The sequence below is a fragment of the Anoplopoma fimbria genome, chromosome 10 (assembly GCF_027596085.1).
Source record: "Anoplopoma fimbria isolate UVic2021 breed Golden Eagle Sablefish chromosome 10, Afim_UVic_2022, whole genome shotgun sequence".
In the NCBI taxonomy this organism is placed as follows: domain Eukaryota; kingdom Metazoa; phylum Chordata; class Actinopteri; order Perciformes; family Anoplopomatidae; genus Anoplopoma; species Anoplopoma fimbria.
In genome coordinates this window covers 5386181-5397321 of record NC_072458.1, presented here as the reverse complement: position 1 = coordinate 5397321, position 11141 = coordinate 5386181, and the positions used below count along the sequence as shown (strand labels likewise).

The window sequence follows — 11141 nt, the reverse complement described above, 5'->3', positions numbered from 1 at the left end:
GGTGGGGGACATGTGGGATAAGGTGGGGAGAGGGGTGTTCCTCAGGGTCGGGGGTGGTGGTTGGGGTTGGGGGTTTGGAGGCGGGACGTAGAACCTGTTGGGGTTTCTCACGCTGTCACTTCTTCTCTCAACTCCTTGTTCCGGCGCACCTCCTGAGCATGCCTCTCCTAGAAAACAAACCGATTGAAGATGTCATGTTTTTCTCTGCTGTCAGCCTTTCCTGACATTTACTTCCTTCTCATTTTGACCTTTTTGTAGTGAAAACCCACTTAATTATTATTTTTTCCTGCCTCTCATGTGATTCTTTATCTCTCACCTCTCAAGCACAAGACTCCATCTTTGTTTTTTATCAGACCTAAATCTTCTCTGAAAGGTGCTCCATTACAGAAATCAAGCAAGTGTTCCAACCCTCCATACCCTTATCTTCCTCTTGTCTCCCCCCTGCATGTCTTTCTTTTTTTATCATTCTCCTGTGACTTTTTAAACATTGTCCTCATTCTTTCATCCCATTCCTCAGCAGGAGCCAGTAGTAACAGCACAACTTACAGCAGTAACTTGGGTGTATAAACTCATGGAGTGACTATTATGTAGCTAACTGAGCTATCCTACAAAACTAATGTTAGCCTGCTAACACCTGCAAGAGGTGGCTAAGGCTGACACTTGCTCAAAGTACTGTGTAATAATGATGTAATCTATGAAGATTTAAATGACATTTATACATTGAATTGCAAAACATCAGACTAAATGAGGAGCTTAATAGCTTCAGTTACATTAGCCTTATCAGAAATTTCCCGCTCACTCTAAACTTTATGAATACCAATAATCCTGTTATATTAAAGCTTGTGACGCTACACTGACTTCCTGTTTACATAGTTGGCTGCTTTTGATTGGACACAGCCCAATATTGTTTTCTAGCGACCGTTTTTTACATTACTTGGACATTTTTTAAAGTTTTAATTGGGCAGACTTATTTACTGTAAACTAATTTGAAATAAGTAAATAGGAAATTAATGTTTGTGTTAATAAAACTTGACATAAAAATCTAAATGTAATATAAAAATATAATTTGACAGTTAAATTAAAATATTAACTGAATGTTAAAAATCAGAATAATTGAGTGACTTTTTTTCTCCTTTTTGATTTTTTTTTTAGACCTTAGTATTTCTACGTTTCTGCTCCTCACCCTCTCCTGCAGGCGCTCCATGATGGCAGCCAGGTAAGCCTGCCGGTTCTCCTCGATTTGCTCCATCTTCACCTGGAGCTTCTCCTCGGACATGCGGCTGAAGTTGCTGTTCTCCTCCATGGCCTTCAGCAGCACGTCACGCTCGTGGTCCCGCTTCTCAGCAAGGGCCCGGAGTACCTGGGCCTCCTGGGACTGCGGGGAAGAGAGTTGGTCATCATAGGGAACGAGTCAGAGAGCGAGGGGTCGATAGAGAGATGGTGATTTACTGAAAACCACTCATTGATTTTTCTTGAAATTTAAGCATGAGTCAGAGCTGCTGCAATTAATCAGACTTATTAATACTAACTACAAAAATGTCTGGAGGTCGGAGAATTTCTCTACTTGACACTTTCATCCTCTCTTGGGATGAACTATGATTTACATAATTTACTGTATGTTTGACCTACAGTATTAGTGTTAGCGATTTTAATGATTGATTTGTTGGTGGGCTGCTAGATTTGATAGCTGCTTGAATTGACCCTATTGACATGCAAATCAATGAGTTGCATAATTTAGCATTTGTTGGATTAGAGTTTTCAGTTGTCAATGTGACGGATGACAAACATCCTGCCTTCAAATTAGATGTCAAGTGAAGTCTAGTAGTTATTACAGCATCAGCATACCAGAAGGATTGTGGTAGAAATGGTTTTGTTTGGATTGTTGTGGCTCTTATTGAAGCAAAGTAAGGCGTGGCAGCTGCAACGAAAATGGTTGTAAACATCCTTACTCTCCTCCGATCCTCAGCTGCCTCCAGTTTCTTCTGGATGTCCTCAAGGGAAACGTCCCTCTTTGGGGGGGTGGTGACGCAGTGGGCAGCGTCAGACACAGGGGAGGGCGGCTTCAGGATGACCTCAAAGGCCTGGCCTGAGGCTCGCTTGTTAATGGGCTTGATGTCCATGTCTGCGTGCGGGTGCATTAACGTGTGAAAAAGACAAGACAGAAACACTCTTTGTTGACTTTCAATTCAAGCACGTTTTATAGAGAACATTAAATTATAAATCAGTCTGATTACCACGTACCTTCAAAGTCACCCATGATGTTTTTGTGGGTCTCCGGGTACAGACAAGAGCAGATGAATGAGAGAACTGAGATCTCCTTCATCTTCTCTTTGTAAGCTGCGGAGGAAACATGAAGCATGACTGTGTGTTAACTGACTGTTTGCATGTAAACTGAGTACACTGCTAAAACACATCATTAGCCTACTAACAAACAAAAAAGATGAAACATCGTTAACCCACTTCTACCTCCACAGGAGGTCCTTGATGTAAATAATTATTCATCAAGTCTTCCAAAAAGAAAACCTCATCAAAGGACGTCTGGTGGAGCTGCCCTGGGTTTTGGGGGCATTTTTGTGGCCTTTGTTTTCACGGAGCTGCGATGGGAGCAGGATGGATTTGTCCTTACTTGGCCTAATTTCCCCAACAGCCAAGATGCTGCCATCCCCGCAGGATTCCCACCACATCATTAGCTATGCATTATTATTTATTAACATAGTCAGACCAACGCCCTATTGCCTCTAACACCAAAAAACACCATATTTTTCAGGTAATTTAGAAAGCAAAGAAGGTTACGATAGATGTTGGGATAATGTTTGGGTTGTTTCTTATCTTCTTTGTCTGTCTGTGGCTTGTGAAAAGAGGCTAATAGTTGAGGGTTTAGCTTATCAGCACAACACAGCAATATGACTGTCCACCCCTGGTTCATTTATGGTCCAAAAAAATCAGATCACTAAAGCAAAGCTGGCGTCAAATCATACTGGTTATATTTGGCAACCTCATTCTGCTCAATAGGGAGGGGACAAAGTGCTCCAGAGGGCAGACGGTGAAAAAACTGAAAACAAATGAACACCCAACCTTGTCTAACCTTGATTTTTTTTATTCCTGTATTTTTGGCATCTACTACTTTGTAATTTGAGCCCAGAGTTCAGCAGCAGTCCCTGCAGGGAGAACGGCAAAAATATCTGCACCGCACAGCAGCTTGTGAAATATTCTGCTTTTGCTCATGACTGCTGTGTTCTGACAAGGTAGACTGTCCCATTGAGGAGATTTGCATACCGACTGTCATAATGTAGCATAATCCATCACCCGGAGCACAGGGCCTGCAGGGCTGAAGTGTGCCCAGTTGATTCATTATTTGCAGAGAGCTACAGCAGCAAAGCCGAAAATGAGATTCACTGTGAAAGAGCTTCTCCATGGTGGGGTATGGTGTACAGTATGATTAATCCAAATCCTCCTCCTCACTCATATTCCCTGCTCACTCTCTCCCTTTATTCTCTCTGTGTCTCACTTTCTGCCCTGCAGACTGGCAGACGCCACAGTAATGTGATCAACTCTCAGATGTAGCTCTCACTACTCTCTCATGGCCTTGTTAACCCCTTCCCTGAGGAGGAAGTGAGAGAGGGTGGGAGCATGTAAGGGGTTGGAAAAAAAAAAGAAGAGGGGTTGAGTAGGAATGGAGATAAAATTTAGGAGAGAAATAGAAAATAGTGAGATTTATGTGAGATGAAAAGAAAGAGAGGGTGGAGGAAGATGGAGAAAATGTTTAGCTGCTTCACCGTCGTGGTAACACCTTTGTGATATAAACAGAAATCAAAGAAAGGAGGATCAAAAACCAGTAAAGGAGCAGCTCCCAGTGGGACTTGGAGCCGCCATCAACTGCCCCAAGGACAAGCCTAATGGAAGCAGCCACTGCAGGTGCATACTGCTTCAATTTGTAATTAGCAGACCGCACCATTTCTGCTGACGAAAGGGGGGGAGCAGAGCGTTTGGAGGGATGTCACGGGCTCATTTAGTGCGTTGTATATGTCAAGACCCCAGTAGCCATTTTGTCCCACACACAACCCCACTTGACTGCTGAAGACTCAAGCAGTTAACAATTCAGTGGAGCAGGTAATTTGAGTTAAGTGCCTATGGAGCAGATCACCAGAGATTCTTGTTCAGTGGTTGTCACGTTCTGGGTGATGCCTTTTCTCTGTTCAATAATGTTTTCATTTAGATATAGATTTTGAGTTTAGGGCTGACTAGTGTTTATTTTTAGAAATTATTGACGATTAGCTGATTATATTCTCAATTATTTGGTTAATTGTTAGGTCTATAAATTATAAAAAAAATTGTGAAGAATCTCTCAGAGCTCATAAGAATGTCATTGAATGTCTTGTTTTGTTCGAGTTACAATCCAAAACCCAGAATTATTCCATTTACAATGATATCAAACCGAGAAGAGCATCAAATCCACACATTTGAAGAACTGTAACCATCAAATGTTTACTTTAAAATGACTAAGGATTAATCAATTATCAAAATAGTTGCAGATAAAATGTTCGGTTGATCGATTGTTTTACAAACCGTTGCGGCTCTATTCTGGTTTGTTTCATTTTATTTGATGTGTTTTTTTTTTTACTATGACAGTGAGTGCTTATCTTGCAGTGCTTATCTTGGAAGATAAGCACTCACTGTAAATTGAAACAGCTCTCCAACTCCTGCATATCTTTTTTAATATCTCTAATCAAAAATATATGAGATTCTCCATTGTGCAAAAAATTGAAATTGCCTCTGTATTTCTCCTGAGAGGACAGATCTTTTCCTTCTGTAACGGCTGTAGTAATAAGCTCATTCCCAGCGGGTCAGGCACATAAAAATGGTAAATGATCCAGAATGACTTTCCACTGCAGGAAGTGTCCAAACACCAGCGTCTGTTCAAAGATATCGGCTGAGTTTCAGACATGCTGGGTCAGGAAAAAAATCATTTCAGACAGACATGACACGACACTAATGCTCCCACTCCCCTCCGTCTGCATCCTCTCAGAGAGCTGCGCCTCCTGCCCCGACCACAGACACACAGCCAGCAAACTGCACTATATCTTCCAATCCATCAGCAAAAGAGCGTAGATCATCAATATCTACCGTCCCTCCTCCCCCGCAAGCATCCCTCTTCCCCAGCACCTTCTGCATCCCCAAGCCTCCGCTTCATCTGTTGCTGATGTCTTCTCCCTCTCAATCCCAATTTTCACTATCTCAGTCTATCCATCCCTACACTCTCTGCATCTCCTGGGAGCTTCAATTCTGCATTGGCGCAAACCACCACACCTCTGTTCGGTACCTTTATTTCTCTCAAACACACTCTCCTCTCTGCCTTCCTCCTCTTCAAAATACCCAACCCCCACTATAAAAAATTAAACAGGCAAAGAGTCACTTTGAGCAAAAAAAGCACAAAGTGATAAACACAAGTAAGATACTTTTACAAGTCTATGAGTGGAAAAACTGTGGCAGTGTGTATCACAGCGTTTATTGCCTTCCTGGGTCCTGTAACCTGGAAGCAGTGTGGGCTGGGCGTCTGTAGTCCGCATATAGAGGCCCTTTACAGCTGTGCCACCCGACAACAATATAATCACGAAATGGTGAAATTGGCTATAAAATGAAACAATACTGCACCCAGATGATCAAGGGCAAGTCTAGTCAGTGTATGTAGGAGGGATGGTCTGATGGGCCGCACCCTGAGTCCACCAGATCAGTGAACAAGGCTGCAACTAAGGATATTTTTCAATTAACCAATAATCTTTTGGTTTATATCATTTCAAATAATTTCAAAAATACATATTTCAGTTTCCTAAAGCAAGGCTGATGACTTTAAATGTCTCGTTTTGTCTGACAGTCAGGCCCAAACCCAAAGATATTCAGTTTATTATCACACAAAACCAAGAAAGAAGAAGCTTTAACAAGTCAAATAGTTTGGAATTTTTGCTTTAAAAATGACTTAAATGATAGACAGATTATGATGATAGTTGCCTATAAATTTCTCTCAATCAACTAATTGATTATTCAACCAGTTGTTACAGCTCCAGGTCAGTGCATTAAATGTGCAGACAAAAGAGGTAATTGTGTGTAATGTCCAGAATCTAGTGTTTAAACCGCCTGAGGTTAACATTAAATTTGCCAAACTAGAATGTTAAAAATTTCTAAACTGTCTCATCCAGATGTTGATTTTCCCAAGTGATGAACAAATCCTGAGCTTATGGTGCACCATCACCGCTGGATTGATGTCACCTCTTCCTCTCAGCCTCGTTTTAAAGAGCAGCAGTCATCTGAACCAGTAATGGGCGTGTGCTGCGTTGATCGATGAGACTCTGCGATAAATCAGCATGAATTATGAGTCCGGGAGTCTTTTGCGCTTTATGCACATGGACCATTGTGACAATAGTGATGCAGGATGATAAAGTGAGAAATATAGCTGGATTTGGATGTGACTAGTTGCTTAAATTCTGATGGTATAATGGCCTGAGAAGCCTCTGTTTCTGCACACAAAGGAATTGATTTATAGGGCAACCAGCTGAATGACCACACCTTATTGGACATGACAAGTGTACGTGATAAGGATCAGGAAAGTGCATAGAGGCCGTAATGCACACGGAAGTGGTTCTTAGCAGGAGTTTGTTTTAGGGATAGTTGATACATCTTGTTCTGTAGAGGCTTTAAGATGTCTCCATCCTCCGTTCTCAGCTCCAAGGAAGGAAAAAACACACTTTCACATATATGCAGGCGTATTAATTCCGCATTATATAGTCATACAGTTGTCAATGTTTATTGACTCATGACACCTGACGTGTTTTTGCTCCTCCATCTCCGCCTCATTTCTGTTAATAAAATAGGGCCTACATGAACTTAATGACCTGCTGTGTGCTGACTGGCATGACGACTGGTTTCCTCCTAGGAGTGTCTGCACCCTGCCCATCCCATTCTGCCTGTTCCCAGCTCGAATCACAGGAGGAAAAGAAGAGGAGGAGGAGGAGGAGGAGGAGAGGGGAATAAATATAACAGTCAACGCAGACACCATGCAGGACCCCTTTACCGCTGTCTGTCTGCATGCCCCTCCATCCATCAAGTGCTTAGTCGAGCAGAAGACAAACAGACTATCCCCTAGACTGGCCACACGCACGTTGCACTTTTCTGCCGAAATACGCAGCCCTTAAAGCAAACACACTGTCCTTAATGTCAGACATGATGAAAGGCTTCTTTTCAAAGAAGCCTGCAAGTCACATCCAGTTTCAAAGTGATATGTTCATATTTGAACATTTTTTTTTCGAATTAACTCATAAATAAAATATACATATAAAGCCTTGATGTAGACATTCCTAGGATGACACAAATACAAGGCCTACCTCCTGCCATAACATGCAATCAAATTTTATTTTTACCAAATACTGTCACATTATAGTCTACTAAAGCCTCAATATTGATGCAGTTAACCAACATAATAGGTCACATTTACAGTCTATAACCGTCCTAATAGGATTGGGTTCTGATATTCCTGATACGACATTCATTTTCATCGCCAGTCGTAAATTTTTCCCTCGACTGCAAAGCAATTCTGGAAAAAAGATGCTCTTTTTTGTCTCCTTCTCTCACGCCTTTAGCTTTCACCCGCAAAATTGGTTTAGCAAGGCGTTTCCAGTACAGCTACATACTGTAGGATGGCCCAGTTTTTCATAAGGACATTTGTCACGGTGAAACGTTTCACACCCTGGAGAGAGAGGCTGGCTCGCAGTGAAGGGACCGGAGATGTTGGGTGGGGTCGCTGCATTATGCTGCACGGCTCTGAGGCAGGTGCGGCAGGCGGGCATCGACCAAACGCTGCTGTGTGAGGGAATAAAACCGCCTTTCTTGCGTTGATATGAAGCATTTCCATTTAATTATTGCTTTAAAGTGATTTTAAAAAAAATATGCGTCACTGATGTAAAAAAAAAAAAAAAAAAAAAAAAAAAAGGCATCTCTCATATTGATCGCCACTAATTTGGATTTTTGGATTAAGCAATAACCACATCACTCTTAAAACAATGATTGAAAAACATAACATTTCTGCTTAAATTTTGCAACTTATTTTTTTTTTAAGGAGTGACTTGCAGTGGAGTTTGGCCGCTCCCTCTAATCGACCAACCCTCAGCATCCTTTTGTGCCATGGGTGTCGCCTCAGCATCTCAGCATCCTCAAAACCTGCGAAGCTGCTGCTATATCTAATAAAAACAGTCAAATAGTCAATGTGCAAAACTCACCGATTGCGGTCTTTGCCATGTCTGTACGGTGGTGGTGGTGGTGGTGGTGGTGGTTCCGGGGCCGGTTGAGAGGAGGAAGGTGCGTCGGTTGCTGGATGCGGTATCTCGGGGTGGAGGGACTGCTGGTAAGGCACTGAGTCAGCAGAGACAGGACTGCCGGTGCGCCTGGTGGTCTGTTATGAGCTGCGTCAGGTCGGCGAGAAATAACTAGAACAATACCGGAAGTGCGTTGCTTCAGCCTTCAGAATAAAATGCAAGGTCATTATGAACGTAGCTTGACACAGTTTGGTGTCATATGCTGCACTAATATAATGACTAGAGGCAAAGATTAGTCACTTTATTATTACATTTTTACATTACAGTCATTTAGCAGACGCTTTTATCCAAAGCGACTTACAGGAAGTGTATTCAACATAGGTATTCAAGAGAACTACTAGTCACCAGAAGTCATAAGTGCATCTCCTTTCTTAAACAAGCATCTTAAAGCATAAACCAGAGCAAAAGTATAGTGCAGAGGCGAGTTACTACGAAAACAATAATTGCAACAGACTAATCCGAATATAGTAAGTGCTACAAACTACTACGAATAGGATAAGTGCAGTAAACAAATACAAATTCAATAAGTGCAGCGAACTGATACAAATACAGTAAGTGCAACAACTAATACGAGTACTTTATCAGGTAGAATATTAATTATTGTCACAGAGCTAATTTGTTTCAGTCAACAAAAAAACAGAAAAACAAAACAGCTCCCTGGTTGCTGCCTCTCTATTATAATGATGTGTATTGCGTCAGAGCTTAGCATATATAATAGTAAACTGAAACTCCTTGGATTTTGGAAATTTTGTTTAGTAAAAAAAAGCTTAATCATCATCTCATGCTGGGAGGAAATAGAATGGGTACCCTATATTTTTCACTATTATCTGACATTTTCTAGCCTTGACCAACCGATTAATTGAGAAAATAATCAACAGATTCATTGATAATGCAAGTAAATGTTAGCAAATTGCCGACCTAGCATGTTGGACAATATGCAAGGAAGGGAAAAACATAACTTTTAAAATGAATGTTAACTATTTGTTTTTGCAACTTCCACCAGAGGGATAAGCCAATTGTTTTGGTAAGGCTGGTTTATGTTGAGTTAGTTTTTTCTTCTCATCCATAGAGTGATTTAGCATTGGCAAACAGTCAATGCCCTCTTTATTAGATCTGGATGCAACCTTACCCACAATAAGATGAGCCGTATTTTAAAAGGCTTTATTGTGAAATGAATGACAGGAAGTCTCACTGTATAATCTGGCAGGTTTTACACTGGGTCACTAATGAGCGTTTATGTGCCTCCTAGAGCTATCATGCTCCTTCTCAAATGCCTGATAAACCCTATGCCCCCTTACAGAGTCCAGGTCCTCAACAGGGTGGGTGTTTCCCTCTTTGTGTCTGTGTTGATGAACAGATAGAAGACAGTTGAGCTCTCTGTCCACAGTGTGTGGAAGATTGACTCTTCACAAGAGAAAGATTCAGATTATTATTATTATTATTATTATTTATTTGTATATAACATTACAACAATAACAATACAATTTTGATTTTAGACCTTGTGAGCCTAAACATGCACGCCATTCTTGAAGAATCAGGGGAGGAAGGAGAAATACAGTTTTCATATCTCGTATTAAAAAATACCTTAAAGCATTCTATAATAACGCAATAATAATGCCCACAGTCAAAAGGCCAAATCATACCATTGATCACCACTGTGTTACCGCAGAAAATACTGATGTCAAATCCTATCCTGCCAAATAGGAGGGTGGAAACATTAAAGGAACAATCACTAGGTGGCAGCATATCTCAGGTTATATGAGCTGGAGGAAGGAATGGTTTGAAAGAAACTATTTTGCAAGACACCTCCTTGGCAATCATGGAATGCATTTAGACCAAGCTCATACATGTCCACTGTAATTCAAATGTTTTTTCTGCAGGTACTGAGTTTTACTCACAAATGAATATATGCAATAAACACAGAGTAGGCTACCACCACGTTCATATACATACATGTTCCTCATCAAGAGATCTGTGCGTGAAGATAGCAGTCCATAGACCAGGCCTACTGTTTATTTAAAACGATACCATCAAGATAACTAAACGAATGGTCACTCATTAACCAGAACAGAGTTTTGCGTTGTTGTTTGCATGATGCTGTAGGTATGAACAGGCTGAAAACTCACCTCTTCATGAAGTACTACCCTGAGCCTTCCTCGTAGCACTTATTGCACTCGTATTAGTTGTTGCACTTACTGTATTTGTATCAGTTCGCTGCACTTATTGAATTTGTATTTGTTTACTGCACTTATCCTATTCGTAGTAGTTTGTAGCACTTACTATATTCGGATTAGTCTGTTGCAATTATTGTTTTCGTAGTAACTTGCCTCTGCACTATACTTTTGCTCTGGCTTATGCTTTAAGATGCTTGTTTAAGAAAGGAGATGCACTTATGACTTCTGGTGACTAGTAGTTCTCTTGAATACCTATGTTGAATACACTTCCTGTAAGTCGCTTTGGATAAAAGCGTCTGCTAAATGACTGTAATGTAATGTAATGTAATGAATTATTATAAAATGATTCAAATTGGGGTAGAAGAAAAAAAAAAAGAAGATAAAAAGCTTTCAAAAATATAAATAGCCTGCAAGGAAAACTCAGATCAGGTTGTACAATATAGGCTAGATAAACAAGATTAAAATAAAGTGCAGTTTAAGAAATTAAAATGAAACAGCAAATAAGCACAGGATACAAACAACGTAAGAAAAACGAAACATGTGTGACCGCATCACTGCTCAAATATAAGTCCATATAAATCAATATAAGATGATGTCTTACTGT

The 11141-nt window shown here is 40.7% G+C and overlaps 1 protein-coding gene across 3 annotated transcripts; it reads right to left on the bottom strand.

Annotated features, from left to right (window-relative positions):
* stmn2b (stathmin 2b) lies at window positions 1-8348 on the bottom strand. 3 transcript variants are annotated; one of them, XM_054606170.1, is made up of 5 exons: window positions 8268-8348; window positions 2242-2337; window positions 1950-2122; window positions 1184-1375; window positions 1-167 (listed from the first exon to the last, which is right to left on the bottom strand). In XM_054606170.1, the coding sequence occupies exons 1-5, from the start codon at window positions 8284-8286 to the stop codon at window positions 108-110; spliced, it is 540 nt and encodes a 179-aa protein (XP_054462145.1). In that variant the 5' UTR covers window positions 8287-8348; the 3' UTR covers window positions 1-107. The 3 variants fall into 3 exon arrangements, with proteins under 3 accessions (XP_054462145.1, XP_054462146.1, XP_054462144.1); XM_054606171.1 differs by lacking the exons at window positions 2242-2337; window positions 8268-8348 and adding an exon at window positions 6130-6145; XM_054606169.1 differs by lacking the exon at window positions 8268-8348 and having other exon boundaries at window positions 2242-2359.
* Between the last annotated feature and the right edge of the window lie 2793 nt (window positions 8349-11141).

Bases quoted from the DNA above. Each gene is read 5' to 3' on its own strand.
- stmn2b (XM_054606169.1), bottom strand. From the start codon at position 2,359: ATGCTTCATGTTTCCTCCGCAGCTTACAAAGAGAAGATGAAGGAGATC. The intron at 2,123-2,241 runs GTACGTGGTAAT...ACCCGCACGCAG, and splicing joins CATCATGGGTGACTTTGAAG to ACATGGACATCAAGCCCATT. The intron at 1,376-1,949 runs GTAAGGATGTTT...TCTTCCCCGCAG, and splicing joins CAGCTGAGGATCGGAGGAGA to TCCCAGGAGGCCCAGGTACT.